This window comes from Juglans regia, chromosome 3 (genome assembly GCF_001411555.2).
Source record: "Juglans regia cultivar Chandler chromosome 3, Walnut 2.0, whole genome shotgun sequence".
In the NCBI taxonomy this organism is placed as follows: Eukaryota; Viridiplantae; Streptophyta; class Magnoliopsida; order Fagales; family Juglandaceae; genus Juglans; species Juglans regia.
In genome coordinates, this window is record NC_049903.1 from 409,142 (window position 1) to 430,635 (window position 21,494).

General features: G+C 37.1%; 1 protein-coding gene across 2 annotated transcripts; it reads right to left on the bottom strand.

Annotated features, from left to right (window-relative positions):
- Nucleotides 1-12,065: 12,065 nt before the first annotated feature.
- LOC109018562 (myosin-11-like) lies at nt 12,066-20,535 on the bottom strand. Of its 2 annotated transcripts, XM_035688549.1 has the most exons (9): nt 20,199-20,535; nt 18,994-19,191; nt 18,624-18,746; nt 17,762-17,799; nt 17,506-17,674; nt 13,596-16,799; nt 13,382-13,510; nt 13,052-13,188; nt 12,066-12,627 (listed from the first exon to the last, which is right to left on the bottom strand). In XM_035688549.1, exons 1-9 carry the CDS (start codon nt 20,280-20,282, stop codon nt 12,387-12,389), a joined length of 4,323 nt encoding a protein of 1,440 aa, XP_035544442.1. In that variant the 5' UTR covers nt 20,283-20,535; the 3' UTR covers nt 12,066-12,386. The 2 variants fall into 2 exon arrangements, with proteins under 2 accessions (XP_035544442.1, XP_035544443.1); XM_035688550.1 differs by lacking the exon at nt 13,382-13,510.
- Between the last annotated feature and the right edge of the window lie 959 nt (nt 20,536-21,494).

Consider the following 21,494-nt stretch of genomic DNA (forward strand, 5'->3'; position numbering starts at 1 on the left):
AAGCGGGTTGACTAATTATCAATCCGTTTATAAATAGTATCTTAAAAGTTAATCCGTTTTGATTTGAACATATTAATATCAAACTCAAAATTATTAATTTCATTTGTGTTAAATTCACATATCAAATCACATATTATCATCCATTTATGTGTCAAAGAGCTAGGGGGTGTTTAATAATGGAATATTAATATATATTTCTATTAAAATTTAAAACCCAAATGCTGTCCGAAAGCAATGCAATTCTATGATTTGATTTACGTTGAGAATTTTATCTTTCATCTGGATGAATATCCATAGCCATTTTAATTTGGGGGGCTCGGGAGTGACAATAAGAATCCAAGCGTGTCAGGCCCATACATTTCTCAGCTCCTTTCGAAAGAATCCCATCTCATCTTTGCAGCTCTTCCAGCCCATCTCCAACCTTCAATCTTGCGAATCCTTTTTTCTTTCCCAGTCCAGTCCAGTCCAGTCCAGTGCATTCGAAAGAGGAGATGGAAAATCATGAACAAATCAACTACTGTTTTATGTGAAAGAAGAAAATTAAAATAATAAAAAAACTTCAGTATTTGTATGGTAATTATATATCAAATTAATTTCATATAATAAATGTACGTACATCATATATTATATGTACGTAGGTGGCTACAAGTGTTCAGGGAGACGGATTCTCTGAATATATGTAGGCTATGATATTAATTAATTGATATTGTACGTATAGTAAGTAAGTATATAATTAACATGACCTTAGTTCCCCAAATATATAAAATATATATATGGGATTGCTAGCTTATGATGATAGCGAAATTGAAGTAGCCCACATGATGCATGCACATTATTATATATATCCAGTATGTAAATAATACCGTTTATATATATATATATATCTTATATTATATTATATTTTTATAATTGACAAATGAATAGGAATGAATAGTATTTTTGTTTGAGACTGTCTATTCTGCTTATCTCCCTGCATGACTAATTGTAATTACGGTTGTATCCCTGATAACCAAACTTCTTTGTTCTTTGTTTAATCCTTCCGATTATTTCAGAGTGAATTCGTCGCTATGTTAGTGTGGTTCTATTGCTTGTCAGAATGAAGGATGGTTTGGCTGACTGATGGGATGGGATGAGTACTGGCAAAGTCCTTCATCTCTCTTCGCTCTCTCTCTCTCGTTTCCCTCGATATCTTTCCCCCTCTCTCTCGTTGAAATGACGAATTCCACATGCCCTCCTGCCGATAATCCTTTCCACCACCATTGTAATTTTTCTGCAACTTCTCTGTCTCTCTCTCGGCTCCCTCTCCCTCTCAAGTTCTCTCTCTCAACTCAGACCCCTTTTGTAACACTTTGGAAAAATAACACTGGAAAAAGCTTCCCTAAGGGATGCCTTTTCAGAGCACGTAGAGAGAAAACAGGTAAAGAAGAAATAACTAAGCTTTCATTCAGAATTTTCATACCTTAATAGGCACATGACAGCACCGTACATAGTATGAACCCTACAGTATGATAAAAATGCCATGGGCCTGTACTAGAAGGAAATAAAAAGCAAATAACGTCTCCAGCAAATAACATCTGGAGTAGTCCAATTGACAACAAATACTAAAAGAAAACAACTAAATAAATCCATGCATGATTCGGCCCAAGTACAAGTCCCTTGAGCCCACTCTGCTGAGTCCAGTCCACGCCCTACATCTAGTCCTTCAGACAACCTGCCTTTAGTACACTTCACTTTAAAACACACGTACACACGACACTTCACTTCAGTTCCTTCACTTCCCAAGTGTCCCGTGAACCCTATCATCTTTCTCTTCGGTCTCCTCTTACAGATATCACCCAACCGCCGCTGCTCGTTCCTCCTGGTCAACCTAATGTCAGCAGTTGTGTTACACACTTCCCCCCATCAGAACACCTTACCCGCAAGGTGGGGGAAGAGTTCTTTCAGCCGCGAATAGCCTTCCCAAGTGGCGTCGGCCGCTTCTTGCCCATGCCAATGAATGAGCAACTCTGCCCTTGCCTTGTTCCCCGCCTTGACCATGCGACAACCGAGGACTTCCTCAAGTTCAGGCCGTAGAACCCCTTGCTCATCTACAAGCAGTAGTGAGGGTATGGTCAAAATCCTAACTCCAATTTTTTCTTAAGTTGGGATCTTTGATGATGAAGACAGATCCAGTTTGTATGCTACCTCCCCAACACGTTGCAGCACCTGGAATGGACCAAAGAACCATGGTGCTAGTTTGTGGCTGCACCGTTGAGCTACGGTGGTCTGTTAATACGGTTGTAGGCGTAGGTATACCCATTCACCTTCTTCAAATTGTTGCTCTTTTCTCTTCAAATCATAATACATTTTCATGCGATTTTGGGCTTGCTGTAAATTTTGCTTTAAGTATTCTTGATATTTGGTCTCTGCTGCATAAAGTGAGGTCCACTGAATGTACACAGACTGTTCCCAAAATGTAGTCCAGCCAATGGGGTGGGGGGTAACCATAGAGGGCTTCAAAGGGTGAGATCCTCATGGATGTGTGCTGAGTGGAATTATACCACTACTTTGCAAGTGAAACCCACACTGCCCAGTCCTTAGGCATATCTCATGTGAAACACCGCAGGTAATTCTCGACAGTTTTATTGACAACTTTCGTCTGCCCTTCAGTTTGAGGGTGATAGGCAGTGCTCATAGACATTTTGAACCCCCTGTAGGAAGAACAGCTCTTGCCAAAATTGGCTTGTGAATATTAGGTATCTGTCAAAAATTATAAAGCAGGGTAATCCATGAGGCTTAAGGATATTTTTTAGGAATAAGTCAGCCACTATATTTGCTATGTATGGGTGTTTTAGCGGCACAAAGTGGCTATACTTAGTCAATTAATCAAACACAATCCATAGACAATCGTACCATTGTGACATGGGAAGCCCATCAATAAAATCTATGGTGATGTGAGTCCATGGTTGAGATGGTATGGGTAATGGCTGCAGCAAGCCACTTGTTAGAGTGTTATCTACCTTAACTCTTTGACAAATATCACTTGCTATAATAAATTTCTTCAAATCTTTTTTCATTCCCGTCCAGTAGAAATCTCTCCTCATCCGATGAATACACTTATCATAACCTGAATGTCCCCCCTACGGACTACAATGGGATAGCTCTATTAACTTATTTTTAAATTCCTCATGTTGAGGAATGCATAATCTATTATCGTACAACAGTAACCCATCCCTCAAGGTATAGTTAGAGCTTAACTTACCTTCTGAATAGCTCATCATCAACTCCTGTAAGTGCGCATCTACATCATAGGCCTTATTCAAGTCCTCCACCCATTCCACATTAGGAAAGGTGATCAACATTAGTACCCCTTCAGGTTCCTTATCCTTACGGGATAGGGTATCAACCACCCTATTCTCAGACTCTTTTATACTCCACAACGAAATCGTAGCCAAGTAGCTTAGTGATCCATTTTTGCTGCATATGGGTTCCAATTTTCTAATCGAGCAAATGTTTGAGATTTTGTTGGTCAGTTTTAACCACAAAGGTCCCTCCCAACAAATAAGGTCTCCACTTTAATACTGCTAAAACCAAAGCAAATATCTCATTTTCATAGGTAGACAGTGAGAGGGATTTGCCTTTAAGAGCCTTGCTAAGAAATGCTATAGGTCTTCCACGCTGCATCAACACTGCCCCTATTGCTATTCCTGAGGCATCACACTCAATTATGAATAGTATGGAAAAGTCCAGGAGAGCCAAAACTGGTGGCTAAGTTATAGCCCCCTTCAGCCTTTGAAATGCAATCTTTGCCTATTCATTCCAATGAAAATCATCTTTTTTCAACAACCGGGTAAGTGGCACTGCACTCTCACCATACTCTTTTATAAATCTGCAGTAGTAGCCCGTCAAGCCCAAAAATCCTCTCAAGGCCTTAAGGGACTTAGGTAGGGACCACTCCACCATAGCATTCAACTTCTTCGGATCTGCTTGTACCCCCCTTGCCGAAATTAGATGGCCTAGGTAAGCCACCTCTTCACACACTCTCACCATACCTTTTTATAAATCTGCGGTAGTAGCTCGTCAAGCCCAAAAATCCTCTCAAAGCCTTAAGGGACTTAGGTAGGGACCACTCCACCATAGCATTCAGCTTCTCCGGATCTGCTTGTACCCCCCTTGCCGAAATTAGATGGCCTAGGTAAGCCACCTCTTCACACCCCAACCGGCACTTGCACTGTTTTGCAAATAATTTGTGATGCCTTAGTATCTCTAAGGTGAGCAATGTTGTGTGTGCTCCCCTTTTGTTTTGTTGTACACCAAAATATCATAAAAAAACACAAGTATAAACTTCCTTAGAAATGGTCGAAATATCTCGTTTATGAGACTTTTGAAAATTGAGGGGGCGTTAGTGAGCCCAAATGGCATCACTAGGAACTTATAGTGTCCCTCATGAGTTCTAAAGGCAGTTTTTGGTATGTCATTTGGCTTAACCCATATTTGATGATAGCTAGACCTCAAATCCAGTTTAGAGAATATAGTTGACCCATGTAGTTCATCCATTAACTCTTCAACCACGAGAATAGGAGAAATTTATCTTTCATGGTCACACTGTTTAGCCCCTATAGTCAACACACAGCCGCCATGTCCCATCTGCTTTTCTTACCAATAACACAGGAGAAGAGTAGGGTAGCATGCATGCAATTGAATATATTTTCTTAGCATTTGGTCACTCGAAATAGTTTCCAAGAATTTGCTATCAAAACAACTACCTTACACATCTTGTACAACTCCAATAAATGGATTAGCCCCAAACTGTGATCAACTACATCGTTGTCTGTTCTACTATGGAGAAAACATATGAAAATGGAGGGAAAAAAAATAGCTTTCAATCCTATGTAAATGGACTGTTCGATGTATGCAATTTCCCTTTCTTACTTTCTTAGTTACAATGGGAGTAGCCACCAAAATGTTGAAATAGCATACAATTAGGACCACCCCGATTAGCCAATGGCTACAAAATTGAGGCTCCACTCTTTTTGAAAACAAAATATAATGAAACTTTGTTATCTTATTTATCTTTCTGATAATAGAGTCATGCTTATAAAAATACTGAGCCACACCAATGTTCCCATTTGATGTATCCAGAATCACTTTCTAATATGTGCTCCCATATCTTTGTGGGCCCGCATGCCCACTACGTCAATCATTTTGTGGTTCTTAATAGATTTTGTTCTAATAAGGTTGATTATTAAGAAAATTATTTTACCCAAGATATATCCCAAACACGTTCATGCAGAGGGAGAGTGCTCCAAACGAATGTGAACTTTTATGTGGCCGTCTTATTGATTGACCCATATGACCACTATTTCCTTCTGTATTTTACTATGAGGTTCAGGTATGTTGTTACCATTTTTGGCTGATTAACTTGTTTCCTCTCAAACTACAAATCAGATGTGTTTCCTTTATATTCCAGTATTCTACATTTATTTTATTATATCCAAATTGAACAAATAAAAGAAAATAAGAAGTAGTTTTAAATAAATGGTCACTCTCAATTCTAAAGTGAAAATTGCAATTCAATAGGTCAATAAAGCCACGTTTTGCAAATAGATTGTACTGGCTTTAGTGTTTTTAAATTTGTGATGCTCTGATGCTTGTATTTATTTGATTTTGTCACTTTGTTCCAGTAATTGATCCGGTTTCTTGATTTGATCTATGCAGCGAGCTTCTAAGGTTTTGCTTTCAAACTTGTGCTACTTAGAGGATTGTATTTATCTGATTTTCTCACTTTGTTCTATTAATTGCTCGAGTATCTCGGTTTGGTCTGTGTTCTCTCTTTTTCTAATGTTAGATGTGCTCTCATTTACAAGATTCTACCTTCTTTTTTGGGGTTGTGTAATATAAATTTTTTGCTTTCCAACCTTGTCAAGAAAATAGATGGCTTCTAGGCTCATGGAGATTATTGGACCTAATTGTTAATGCCATAGTTAGTGTTGCTAGTCTGTTCTTTGTGTTGGAAAATTAAATTTGCAATTAGATGGTTTGTTTTATGTTTGGTTGAATTTAACATGGATTGTTAGAGAATTAAATTTAGTGGAGCTACACAACAGGCAGAAAATAGATGCACATAACTTTTAGTATGTTAGGTGGTGGCTTTTTTAAAGTACTCAAATCTGTTCGAATATATTACTATGTTTAAAAATACACATTTCCTACTAGAAAATTTGTGTAAACTTGTTGGTATGTTCAGTTTCAATCATTGATTTAATGTCATGTTGTGATTCAAGAATAGAAAATAATGGAAATAGATCAGGTATAAAAAATAAAAATAAGATAAAAAAAAATCCGGAGGGTTAAACCCAATAAATTATAATCAAGATTGTAAATATGGCATTATATGTGTTTACTGATGTCAAAGTTTATGTTCACATATATAGACATAACATGTATCATTTAGAACTTATATTTGGATGTAGGAGATTTATAGAGTTAAAGAGCCGATAATGTCTTTGGATCCATAACAAATGATGTGCAATAAATATAAGGAGTTAAAGAGCCGATAATGTCTTTGGATCCATAACAAATGATGTGCAATAAATATAAGAAGGATATACCCAGCTAGGGCATTTAAGAATTCATTTGACTTAGTAGGTAAAAATGCTAACTTGTGCACATGCTTGATTTAGTGTATATCTCTAAGTTTGATTAATGTATTTTGGCTTTTGATTTTATGTTTTGAACTATTATATTTAGACCATGATTTTAGTTTGCATGCAGTGATGATGTTCATTGTAGTATAGCCCTCATATCAAACATTCATTTAGTTTTGTGATTGATCTACACCAAATATTTTGTTACATGTCTTGCATTGGATGTAACGAAGGAACATGATGTGAACATGATGGAACATCTGGGTTATCATGGCAAGCAAATGAGCAATTCAGAATCGCAGTATATATCTAGTATCCAAATTTCAAACCATAACTACTCACATCAGAGCCTTAATATATAGTTTCTATTCATTCAAGAAAAATTACAGCAAGATTCATGATTACAAGTGAACTTGAGTGATATGCATTATCTTTTATTTTTTAATTCATCTTTTCAAAATCTTAGCTTCGCTAACATATATGTTTGAATTATGACTTTATAGGGAGTTTCAACATTTTATTAAATTCAAATGTGATCGTGAGACTGACCCCGTTTAGGTTCTTGATGGTCTGATGTACAAGGGTGGATATTTGTTCAAGAAAATATAGATTCAAGGAGCTCCTAAAGTTTAAACCTTTTGTGAAATACTGAATCTGATGATTTGGAGTAGTTTTAGAGTGATAAAGGGGGTGGGAAAGGAGAAGGCTCCTCAGAATATGGTGTTTAGAACAGTTTTGAACTGTATAATCTTGTTTGTTTTGGGTGAGTCTTGTACAAACTCATTTTAAACTTACACTTCAATTTACACTGGTGTTTTGTCTAGAGGTTCTGTTTTTTTATTTAAACAATTATGCTCATTCTGAACTTTTCCTATTTCTTGTAGTAAAAATATAATTAGAGATGAATTGATGAATGTTCCATAATATGCATAGAAATCTGTCTGAAATGAAATAATTTGTTATGTTCTAAGCTATTACAACTTTATTACCAATACATTTATGTTTATGTAATAAATACATTTTTTTTAATATTTTGAGAACTTATATATATATATATATATATATTAGTAGTGTTTAAACGTGGAAAACACGTTTACCACATTTGCCTAATTGAAAGAAAAAATAAAGTGTGACTCCTTACATACAATATAAAATATTAAATAATTGAATTAGTTGTTAGTGCATAATCATCAAGCTTGAAAAAGTACATAAGATTGATTAGTAAATAGTCTAATGCATAAGAGTATAAAACCTAATATAAGCAAACATCTATTAATTTTCATCTTTCTCTACTTTAATAAGAAGGGTTTATTCAAATCACAGTATCTCCAAACATTTCTTTTGGGTTGATTATCTGTACCTGAAAAATCAATCATGATCACGTGTTAAAGCTCTGCATGGAAGTTTCAGCTCTACAAATTAACCATATTTGACAGTAGAGATCAATGCATGCATGTCAAGTTACCCAACCATCCAGAAGATGTAGTGAGTCTGTATGAAGCAAATCCACCCTCCATGTTTCTGCTTTCTTTCTTTTTTTTAGTTAATTAAGAATATTATGAGATTTAAATTATATTAAAAACTCTAATTATTTATATGATTTTACTTTCTTAAAAATATTTAGCAAAACTTCATCATTTAATTATGTGTATAGAGGGACATAAGTGGAAGAATTAAGTGTCAAACAAAATTACTGTTCATTCATGTTTGTCATTTATTATAAGATTTAAATTATGTTGAAAATTCTAATTAATTAGATAGTTTTATTCTCTTAAAAATATTTAGCAAAACTTCATTATTTATTTAATAATGAAATATTAGTATTTTATAAATTAAAGTTGATTTTAAGTGTATGATATGATATTTATATTTTAATTATCTATTTTAAGTTAGTTTAAATCAATGTTTAGACCTCCACCGTTGGATCAAATCTAGAGATTCAAGATGAAGGGTTGGGATTTAAAATTCCAAACCTAGTCTTTTCCCCTCACTTTCCCTTTCTCCCTCTCTCTTCTTCCCTTCAGCCGCACGTCTTCCCTTTCTCACACCCAATCTCCTCCCTGAAGCAGCCCAACGCTGCTGTGCACCACCCTGCGGCGTAACCGACCACCTCACCGGTTTCCCCTCACGCCGGCGACCAAACCCCATCGTCGAAGCCCCTTAGCAACTCATCCCTCAGCTGCACACGAGCAACCCGAAATGGGTCTCGACGCAAGGGTTCTCCACCCTTGGGCCACCGCGGCTCAGCCCCAGCTTCACCAAGTACCGCCACCGAGTTCCCCTCATGACGTGGACCATTTCCATGGAACCCACCACCTATTGCTCCTCCCTAGCCTCACGCACGCAACCCCTCTACACGCACGGGTTTCTCCCCATAGCGCCACCATTAGCCACCCCCACGCCACAACCACCAACCTCCTCCTTCGCCGACGACCCCTCCACTTCCTCCTTTCCTCCAGCCAAAGCCCTAGCTCCTTTCATGCCCTCTCTCTTCACGGGATCCCAAATCCACCACCATAAGACCACCATGACGCCGCTGTATGCCGCTTCTAGTAGTCACGACGCAACTCTCTTGCTCTGTTGTGTGGTAATTTTGAGATTTGTTGTGTGGTGATTTTGTGATGATTAGTGATTTTGCGAGGAATATAATTGTTGTGAGGATGTATAGAGGGACATAAGTGGAAGAAGAAAAGTGTCAAACAAGATTACTATTCATTATTGTTCATTAGGCGATAGGCACTTTTAAATATAAAGAAATATATATATATATACACACACACATACATGCAACTAGGGAGTTCATGAATAGTATATATATGGTATTATATATCAGCTAACTAGCTAATACACATGACGTTTCAAGATCAATTAACTCTCTCTCTCTCTCTCTCTCTCTCTCTCTCTCTCTCTCTCTCTCTCTCTCTCTTATCTGATCACTCTAATTAAGAAGTTTGTCCTAGTAATTAACGTTCCCTAGCCACCTCCCTCTTCCCAAAACCTCACTCACACACACACACACACATATATATAATCCTACTTATGATTATGTCTGTCTGTCTCTGTCTCATGTAGAGACATTTTTCTGGGGTCCTCATGATCATGTGAAGTTCAGCTATTCCGGAAGAATTCATGAGGAGATAAATATTGACGATATATAGTAATTTGTTAGTAGGAGTACTAGCTAGCTAATTTAGCCATCAAGATCCAGCTGCATGCATGCAGCATGAATAAATCCTTCCGCTCACAATTAATGGCGCTTCATCAAACTAAGATCGATCGAGCGCACCACTCAAGCAAATATTTCCAAACCTTATCTATATATATATATATATATATATATATATATATAACAACTAAGACTGCAATAATAAACCTCCAACAACGTCTATATATGCTGCATTAATTAATAATGAGCTTCATTCAAATATACAATGCTCCAAACTCACAGTACACAACATTATTATTTAGAGTGCATTCATAAACTTTGGCCGGAGTCCTACATGACATAGATCTATATAATAAAGCTTACGTACCCAGATACGATTTGCTACCAGCACCAGCAGCCATTATTTTGCTTTTCATACTACTACAAATTAATTAAAAACAAAACAAGAAAATCACACACACAAACATATTTATATAGTGATGAGCTAGCGAGTCGCCGCCCTTGTGATGGAAGTTTCCTCGAGCTAGCCCAAATGCACGCGATCGAAGCAAACTTATAAGAGAGATTCCGAGGAAGATGAAATAGTAGTACTGCTGGAAATGCCAAAGGATCGAAGTTGCCCTGTAAGAGAAACCGCCCTTAACAAGGCGATTCAGTCTTAACAGCCATTATTATTTCCCCACCGCTGCTCTGGATGAAAGAGCCTAGCATGGCAAAAAAGCTTCAAACGCATACGTGAAAAAACTACACAACCATGCAGCCACCACCATCAAGCTGCAGACAAATATATAAGCAGCCACCCCCTCCCACCACTTCATGATCAGTTTGAGAGCAATTTGGTGCCATTGGAGGGGGTGACAGAGAGGACACCAAGGCCTTTGTGATGGGATGGTGCGGTACTAAGAGGGTTTGGTCATGGAGCTTGGATTGGATGTTATAGGATTCGCTTGGTCACCAGGGCAATAAAAGGTTCAGATGACTTAAGTAGGCCTCTAATCACTTTTTTCTAAAGCAAAGCGGAAAGAAAAAGTAGGGAAAAGAGTGAGATGGGAGGCTACAAAGTTCGAGTCTCAGCATCTTCCATGGAATATGCCTTTGGGACCTTCTTTCCTCCGCATCCGATGACACCTCCCCTCCCACTGATCTTTCCATTTTCTTTTCTAGATTTTTATATATTATCAATTTGTAATAGTACTGATCAACTTTTTGTTGCCTATCCTACCATGTACTCCTGCAATGAGAATGTACTAGGTTGACATGGACTGCCTAGGTGGCAAGAATTTTGGGTCCAGGAGGTTGACCTGATCACTACCTAATTTATCAAATTTTTATGATAAATTAGGCCGTTTACCAGGTTAACCACAGCCGTCAGATACATAGATTTAGAGTTTTGATCGGCCTGAGAGGTTGCACCGAATTGTGCCACGTATACAAAGCTAGCATTCCTTGGTGTCGTTCACAGAGAGACGTTCCTTGTGAAAAGAAGAGTCGAGACTTCTCTCATGGTAGAAGGCAGGCCGTTTTCTCGCGGCTTTCCTTCGCTTTAAGTTGTCTGAGTGAGATCTCATGTTGTCATGATCAGCACTGACCCCAGCAATTTCCTTCTTTAGCTCTCTGAAACATTAGTAAAAAAATAAAAAGGTCTAATTATGTTTGCGATTGCGTAATGTCGTTGAAACTTGAAAGTGGCGATTTTGCACTTCGAAGATTCATGTGAGACCAACTTTAGTAGTGGATAATGGGTGAAGCAAGCCTCCCGTGTCGTGATAAAATACAAATATAATATAATATTATTTGATACCAAAACAAACAATATATATGCTATTTGTTTGTTAAATTTATCTGAATTCAACTCAATTCAGTCTAATTTTAAATTAAATTTAACATCTAAACATTCAATTCTTAAATTATTAAATTCATCTTAATTCAAAATCTTTTTACTTATAGGATCCACAACTTTTTTTCAATTCAACACTTCTTTACACATGAGACCCATAATTTTTTTTAACTTTCTATAAATACATATAAACTCATCTTAATATCTAAACATCTTTAAACTTATTTAAAGTGAATCCTATAAAACTCACTTCATAATCTCAACTCATTATTCATAAAGAATTTAACTTAATTCAACGTCTAAATACATCTTAATTCCACGTACGTGCTTTCCAACATCAGCTGCACTTCTCGTGTCTGTGAGTGTGACCACTAAGAAGAAGATCAGTTGCATTTATTATGCACTAAAAAAAATTAGTTGGATGCATGGAGTTTTCATACCTTTGTACTTACGTAGAACTGTCGCAATATACAGTGCTAAAGAGGCCGGATAAATCAAACAAAAAGGGTTTTCTATTTATTATCTCTTCAACGTCTCGATAATATTTGACTCCGCTCTCTAGCAAGCAGAACGGATTAACAATATCCCGCGGAACATTTACAAGCTTCAGAGCTAGCTAGGCCTGTTCGATCATCCTTCACAACAATTCACGCTGGATGATGAATTGGAAAAAGACTCGTTGAAAAGCAACCTGAAAATGGTGTACGTACTACGTACCGTACCAAAAAGTTTATAGTTAAGGTAAATGATCAGTACTTTACGATAACCACGTCCTTTTCACATTCTTGACTGTCTTGAGCTTCATCACAAGTTCCTCACGCTGAGCTTCTACCTCTGCGTATTTGAGGCTCATGTGGAGGTAACGCTCGCGAATGTCTATTAACTCTGCCTCTAGTGATGATTTTGTGCGTCCATTCCTTTCTTTTGCCACTATTTCGTCTTCAGCTGTTGATTTTCTAGAAACGTCAGTGTGGCTGCTTTGTCCCTCAGACAACAACCTGCATGCAAGGGTAAATGTCGAAATATTCTGTCAAGTTTGAGACTATGGTGCTTGTGGTTAAAGAATTTCAGTTGTTTATTTTAATCAATGTAAAACCACAAAACGCTGTAGATCTGTTGATGTTAATAAGAATCAACTTCATAGCTTTGTTATTCATCCATAGACCTAAAAGACAATCATATTCAGTCATCTCATCTTTAGAAGGTATATTTGCATTCTGATTAATCGGTTAGAGTTAACAAGAAGAATCTAATGGCATACACGGAATGAAAAATGGAAAGCCTTTTTCTTTTATTTTTTCTTCTTGACCTCTTTGTACAAAACTTTGCATTGCAAATCACTGCAAGCATATATATACAGAATATATCACGCACAGAAAAATGCAAATTCACATGTCTGAAGACGTGTTGTGATCTACTTACCTGTCAATCTGAGCTTTATATATGTTATTTGCTTCCAAAGCCTTGGCAAGTTCATTCTCAAGTAACTGAAGCTTTGAAGCAGGATCGACTCCAACAGCAGGAGAACTTCCATCAGGAATTTCATTGCCACTATCATCCTTTAAAAACAAAAAAAACAAAAAGATATTGAGTTAGAAAAATCATCCATACTTAAAGGATTCTTTACAATTAGATTCTATCATGCAAATACCAGTGAGCTATACATGCAATCAAAGAGACGAGAACATATTCTTTTTGGCAACATTAGCTATAGGGGCAGAATTCAACAAACCTAACATTCAGATGTCTTACCTCTCTTTGATATTGGTTGCCACTAAGTTTCTGTTGATCGTTTAAAAGTTCTTGTACTTTACCATTCTTCAAGGGTTGTCTCCTTTTAGAATCGCGATGCTGACTAGAGTTCTTCACCATTTCATTCTTCTAAATCAATCCACAAGAGATAAAGCTAACTAGTTGGTGTTGACATTGAATATTAATGTGCAATTGAGGAAGAAATGATACTGACCTTTGAGGGCTTCATATCTTCACGGACGGGAGTAACTTTGGAATTGGTTTTAGAAAAGCTAGGAATCTTAGGGCTGCTGGACTCTTTCTGATTCTGCTTTCCTTCCTTCATCAGCTTTAGTTCTTCTTCAAGGGCTTGAGCTTTTGTTACACACTGATCTTTTTCTTCCTCAAGTAGTCGTATCTTCTGCTGATATTGCCTATTTGCTTTCTTGATCTGGCCGAGCTCCGTCTTCAGCTCAGCTTCCCGAGCACATTGCGCCTTGTCTTCTAGTGTGACTCTTTTACGTTTACAGTCCTCTAAAGCAGAGATCTTTTCAACCAGTAAATTCTTCTCTGTCTTCAGATCTTCACATTCTCCAGATATTAGATGCAGTGATGCTTCCAATCTCTCTTTCTCGAGCTTGGTTGCATGAAGGTCATTCTTAACAGCCAAAACATCATCATGAAGATGTGCCATATTCTGGAGCTCAACCTTCATTTTTTTGGATTCTTCCAAAAGTTGTTCCCGTTCATATTCTGAAAATGCGAGCTTTAGCTCAAGACCATTCACGGTATTTTTAAACTTTTCTTCATCTGATTTATAATTCTCCAACAACTTAAACACCCTTTCATGGTCAGCCATCAGCTTTTCCTGGTTTTGTTTCGAAGCCGCAAGCTCATCAATCAGGCTTTGCAGCTTCGATTCAGATTCTGTTCGTGTCATTTCAAGCTCATTCTCAATCCACTTCATCTTGGTTTGAGACTCTTGAAGAGCAGATTCCAAACTAACTTTATCTGCCAGTAAATTGGATACTTCAAGCACAGCATCAGTAGCTATTCTCTCTTTTGCCTCATGAATTGCAGAAAGTTGATCGGTTAGGTGTTCTACATGTTGCTGGAGGTTCTCAAGTTCAACATTTTTCTCCAAATACATCTGATTGAATAATCTTTCTCCCACAGTAAGTTTTTCTACGTTTCTTCTATTTTCGACAACAAGTGCATCTAATTCTGAAGTAAGGCTTTTCTCTTTTGAAGAAATATCTACCAACATTGAAGAAATATTATCTTCTAAGATTCCAACACTTTTGGAGCAATTTTCAAATTTTATCTCTGACTCTCTCAACTTTGCCTCCAAGAGGGCAAAACGCTCATGCAACTCTGATTTTTGCTTCCTCAACTCTCCATTTGATTTCTGAAGCGTACTGCATTCTTCAATGAGATTCACAGCTGTTGCTTTTAATTTTGAATTTTCTCTTACAAGATAGTCACATTCTTCCTGAGCTTCTGACCAGCGGTTTTGCATGTCCTGTAACTTCTCTTTCATATCTGCCTTTTCAGAACTTATCTCAATCCTTAACCTAGAGATCTCATCCTGAAGACTCTGAGCCTGAGATTTGGACTCCCTCTCATCAGTCAAATGTCTTAGTTGATCTTCCAAACCAGATATACACAATGATAACTGCATATTTTCTTGTTTAAGCTCCATTATACAAAGCTCTAGTTCGTGTTTTCCATTTTCTAGCTCTGAAGATTTCCTTTCCAGAATCTTATTGGCAGAAACATGGGAGTCCAAGCTGTTGCTAACTATCAAATCACTTCGCAAATCATTTAAGCATTTAGATGTGATATCACTTTCTCTATGCATGACTTTCATTTGTTTCTCTAGCTGGATATTCTCCTTTTGAAGATGAGAGATCTTAGCCTCCAAATCAATCTGACACTGTTTAAGTACTCCAATCTCTTCTTCCTTATACTGCAACTTAGTCTCAAGTTTTGCAATATCAGAAATTTTGTCAGTCAATTTCTTACCCTGTTCTGTAACTTGATTTTGCAGTTCTATGTTCAAAGTCTCAAGTTCTTGAGTAGAGAGAAAGTCCTTATCTTCAGTCTCCACGAGATTTTTAATCTGTAACTTATCTTCCACACAGTACATTTGGGATTTATGTTCAGTCATTTCAGGCTCAAAGCTGACAAAAGATTTATTTAATAGCTCATTGGTTGGAAGATCGACAATAGTGCCTCCCATCATGGAATTCTTTTTTGCTTCCTTAAGCTTGAATAAAAGTTCAAGGTTTTCATCTGTCAGCTCATCGCAATCCCTTTCTAGCTCCTGCATTTTTTCTTTCAATATTTCAATTTCTCTGATTAGATTTGCATCACCTTCATTTATGGATCCCCTATCAGGGAAGTTTCTTCCTTTAAGAGACTCGGATAACTTTGCTCTTAACATAAGGATTTCTTCGTCTTTAGCATCTAATCTACCTTTGAAGTTGGCCTCAATTTCTAAAATGGTGTAGTTGTTCAAACTCCCTTCACTCCCTTCAGGATGATTTTTCTCCAAGGCCTGCTCCAGCTGTTGTACCTTAACTTGCAAACTCTTCTCTGATTCCTGCAATTGTTGCAGCTGGAGCATTAAATTTCTGTTTTCTTCCACAGTTACTTGGATAAAGTTTTCAATGTCACTAAGTTTTGATGGTGGTGCTGAAAGAGTGTTTATCTCAATTTTCTGCTTTTCTATGGTCTCCTCCAGCTCCTGAAGAACAGAAACGAGCTCAAGATTTGATGCTTGACTCCGCTGCAACTGCAGAGCCAAATCGGCATTGGATTCTTTCTGAAACTTCAGTTCATCCTTTAGTTCTTTTTGAATATGGGATATGTCTTCATCTTGAAATGTTGAATGCTCAGTCTCTGCTTGTTGCACCATAGGTCTCTCTAGTGAGATTTTCATTTGTTCAACAAGTTTCTTTAAACCATCACGATCAGCATATGCTGCTGAAAGCTCCATGGTTAAATTTTCCTGGTTTTTGGACTGTTCGGTGAATTCCTTCCTCAGTATATCCAAATCGAGCATCAGCTTCCGTGCATCCCTCTCCCACATCTTTGCTTCTGCACGATCAATTGTATCATGTGCTGCTTCCATAAGATTTTTAGAAGAACCAGCAGGTTTCAAAGATGATGTTGCAAATTCTTGCCAACTATTCTGGGAGTCATTTCCTGATGCTGTTAGCCGCAAATTAGATGATGAATGATCTGATTGAATAGGATTACCGATGGGATTGAAACCAGAATGCACAATGTCTTGGGAGCCGATTGCTGCTTCTCTTCCAATTAGACCATGTCCATCACTACTTAAGCTGCTTCTCGGGGAGAACTTTTCCCTCCCTGTGGAACCCTCCCTCGAATCATTGCTATGATGTGAACTCGATGCAGAGAAACTTGTTTCCTACAGGGGAGCAAGGATATTATATAAGTTTCATGGTAACTAAAGGCTGATTGGCAGTATATTGTGTAGTAACTACCAATAACCATCCACATGATATGTAATGCACACATCAGATAACTGCGGGGCTAATGTACAGGAGCTTCTTGACTGCTAGTGGTTGAATGGAACGCTATTTCATGCATAACATAATCAAACAGAACAATCTTTTCATCTGACTTCCGCATCTGACTTCCAAGTTCCAAATTAGCTTCATGATCACAATCTGGTTAGATAATTTTCAGACGTTGAAGGCATAATAGGAAGGACTTGATGGAAGGTGTGTTGTTGTAGGCTAGAGACTTAGCTACCGAAAGGAAAAGGCTTTCAATTCATCTTTTAGGCTCAAACTAGGCTTACAAACATTTAGGAAAATCACCTCAGTCTCTGATAATCTCTCTAGTTTCTGTAAATAATAACTGGAGATCTCAGGGTTAGTAAAGAACTGCTTCGACCAAGGGTTTTTTCAAGAGTTAGTACACTGCATGCAACACTTGCATCACATTTAGCGTTAAAAGTGTCTAGCAGAAACAAGTTCGACTAAAACTTATGATCTGTTAATGAACAACGATTAAAATTACAATGTCTTTAAGTTCTAACAAGATATATATATATATATATATATATATTTATATATATAGACACTTTTGAGTGGAAAATGTAATAGTACCCTACTCCCAGGTTCTCCTGGGTGAGAGGTAGATCCCAAATCTTTACTAGAGGAAGATCCAATACTCCTCGTAAATGTGCTTCCAGACACATCTGACTTAGAGTCCACATCATTATAATTTGCTTCCTGATGTTCCATACGAAAATTCGTCTCTTTCGATTCTTCATCCCTGAAAAATGAGAAGTAAATCTTCATAACAAACAGAATATTAAAGACTTAGTGTTATGATGAAGAATATCTACAATAGAATCCTAACCTGAGTTTTGTTATTGGTGTCAGGCAGTGAATTTTTACCTGCAAGTCAGACATGTAAGGAAAACTCATAGATGCCACATTTTTTAAAGTTCAGCATATGCAATGCTAAAAGCATACTCTTTTCTTCTAAACTGGAAGAGGAAAGCCATTGAGATACTGAATGGCAGGGGAGAGATATAAGGGAAAGAAACATGAGTTCTCGGTTGAGTGCAAGTACTACTTCATATGACTACTTATCCAATTTGTTGTACGCATCCTTTTCACATAAATGTAAAACTTCTGTTCTTAGAAGTAGTCAAATTCTTTTCTTTTGTTTTTCTGGTAAGTGCTGAATTCCTAGTATAGAGAAATATATATTTATACAGTATACTCATAATAATTTGTCCCATTCATGCCACTATTAAATTCATTTAGTCCAAGAACAAGTTGCACCTGCACTACTAAAAATTTGGTCTTATTTGACCTTAGAAAAAAAAAATATTATTCTGCAATAAGAATATCATCACACGCACACTCTGGCAAGAAGGATTTGTATGGGTAACCCCCGCCCACGTGGGGGGATGGGGGAAGATACACAGAAATATATTTTTCCTCATTTCTAAAGATTTCATATAAATTAATGGACTCCTGAAATGTCAAGAAGCCTTTTATAATTGGATTGCCAAAAAATTGTTGCTATAACCATAAAAGCATACAATATCTCAACAAAAAAGAAGTGGGAGGGGGGGAGGGGGAGATCTCATAGGTACACTACGATGTCCTAATTTTTTCAATGATGTGCATTGTAGCAAAATATAAAAAATATATATATAAAAAGAAACAACAAGAAGAAGAAGAAGACCAAGTAGCATTATACAACTCACTTGTAAGATTGTCCCATAATTGCACTTATTCAGTGGCAGTGAAACTGGAGCAGGAGAAGGTGAACTCATATAGGCTATCATGTTGACAATGGCCTCCCCAAGGATGCCAGATCTAGATGAAGCCTACGGTAAGAAAGTCATACTTAGCACAAGGTCTAAGCCAGATGAAATTAAGTAATTTTATAAGCACGCTCTGAGAATGGACACTAAAATCGAGCAATGAAATATAAGAAGCACGTTCAAAATTTTATTTAGAGAATGGAAAATCAGTGAAGAGTGGATATCATGATATTATATCATCGTTCGAAAAAGAAAAGAAAAGGAAGAAGAAAAAAGTTGGTGAACAGAAGCAAAAAGGCAACAACAATACCGTGGAGACAACAAGCTTGAAGAAACAATCTTCTAGCTCCTTTGAAGGGTCATCCTGTGAAATCCGTAAAGATCCTGACAGAGTTTCTGCCCATTGACAACTTCCATTATGTACAAGTGCTTTGCCTGACTTTGACAGCGTTTTCCCAGTTTCGACAGAGATAATAGATACAAGCAGCTTGTCCCAGCCTTTCGGAACCTTTTACAACATAAAATCAGTAGTAAGCAAATATTTTGCGACTATTGACTAAAGATCCTTCAAAAGCTTGCACACTCGACTGAACAAAACATTTTATCCAAATAATTTTAAATGGTGGTAATTGAACTTTATATCAAACGAAAAAAAGAAGAAGAAAAAGATAAAGAGCGTCCTTCATAATTTTCAGAGGTGAACATTCAATAGTGTTTGATGACAACTTCAATAGGAGAATCAATAGTCTATGATAAATAATTTCAGCCACTATTTTTTCTTATATGAGCAAGATAAACATTGGATTAGAGGATATTTCAGAAGGTGGTAGAGGAGAGGACCCAGAAATACCCCCAAACAGTTTGATACAGAGCATTAAATAATAATAATAACAACAACAACAACGGAAAATGATTATACAAAGCAGTCTCATATTTCAAGCCGATAATTTCAGCAACTAGCAGGTGAGAAATGAAGGCTTGCGAGGTAAAGCCACCACACATTGGAGGCGCACACTTCAGCTTCCCATCAGAGCAATCACAATTTGTAGGTACCAGCGACTTGAACCTAAATCTATCTATACATCCACTTGTCAGATCCTTTCTAGAGTTTTCTAGCAATAGTTAATAACAAGGTTTAAAGAGTCAATAACTGCATCAGCAATTCGCCACATCTGACTTGGACATAATTTTCCTTGCATCTCTAAACGTCCCTCATTTATAACTAGGATTGACATTTATTCAAAATTTCCCATAAATAACCAGTACTCGCAAATGGACATGAGTACAGGAGAATCATATTCGTCTACCACCTCTATTGATATCTAAATCTTTTATCTGATTACTTGACCCTGTTTTATTTGTTTAAAAGCCCATAACGTGCAATATAATTTTCCTTCACGGTAATACCCTATAAAGATCATGGCACTTGAAGAAACATGCATATATCCTATTCGAATAAAGCACCAGTAATTCGTATAATTTGAAAGCAAGATCGATATAGGAACAATGATGGACCTGGAGGGCCTTGAAGCGGGAGAAGTTGAAATCAACTCTGTTACCAGATTTGGCATGCTTGTTCTTGTTGTGGAGTCTGAACATTGTGTTTGTATCCCCTTTATTTTTCCGGTAAACTTTGGTAAAAATCAATCTCTCACCAATTCAAAATCAAAGATGAAGTAGCAACACCACGACCACCTCCTCAACCACGATTATCATTTACTACCAAACAAAGCAGAGAGAGGGAGAGAAATATCAATGAGTGAGAGAGAAACAAGGCGCAGAGAGAGAGAGAGAGAGAGAGCGTTAGCTAAGTGGTCATTGTTGTGAAGGGTGGTATTTTATTTTCCTATGGCATTTCATTTAGGGGATGGAGAGAGAGAGAGAGAGAGAGAGAGAGTTGGGAGAGTGAGGTGCGAATCAGAGAAGGGTAGAACGGCCCCGTTGTTTAAGTTTTAAACTGAAAGCAAAGGCAACCAACCCGATCCTCAAGTATAGAAGAGTATACTTTGTCAACGACAGAGTCAGCGCAGCCACTAATTCGGTTGACGTGTCATGGACTCGTGGCCTATTAACATTAGAGGTGCACCAATAGTATGATTCCTTGACTTTTTAACTTTATAGTTTATTTAATTATTCCAAATTTATGGGTTGATGAACGCCATCATCCACTTCGATTCGATTCCTACATTTCACTGATCTTTTATATATTATTATTATTATATTTCTTTTTTAGGAGGAGGAGGAGGAGGAGGAGGTGGTGTGGTTTACGTATAATAAATATCCGCTTCTCAGTTTCAACTTTGTCGACTTTTTTAATTAATTAAAGTTGAACCATACTCGTTTGGTCTACCAGCATTGAGTTGAGTTGAACCATACTACTACTCTCTTCCGCCCTCTTTACAATCATCTTCCATTAATAATTGGAGAATTTTCTCAAGCACCAGTTTAATAATGCGAGTGGCTCAACCGCGAACGCGGGAAAATAAAGTTTTACTTCCAACGTCCTATAACACATGGCCATGGGTTCTGGGCATAATCCAGAAATTGAACTTGAAACACACAACCAACTCTTTTTTCTTCAACTCCTACTACTTCGTTTAATATTTCAACTGCAAAAATTTATTTTCGATTATCTTAAGGCGCCTTAATGTCTATCTTATTATAAAGGAAGTCTACATGCAGATATTCATCTTTCTGTGCTAAAATTGTCAAAAATTATCGATATGAATACACTCGGATATTAATACTTATCACTTTCTAGATAATATATATATATATATATCATTTTTAAATAACGGCAACACATGTCCG

What these genes read in the sequence shown, in the direction of transcription:
- LOC109018562 (XM_035688549.1), bottom strand. Translation starts at nt 20,282, where the DNA reads ATGTTCAGACTCCACAACAAGAACAAGCATGCCAAATCTGGTAACAGA. An exon ending in CCCGCTTCAAGGCCCTCCAG is followed by an intron (nt 19,192 to 20,198) that starts GTCCATCATTGT and finishes ATGTTGTAAAAG; the next exon opens with GTTCCGAAAGGCTGGGACAA. An exon ending in CAGGAGAACCTGGGAGTAGG is followed by an intron (nt 16,800 to 17,505) that starts GTACTATTACAT and finishes GCTCCCCTGTAG; the next exon opens with GAAACAAGTTTCTCTGCATC.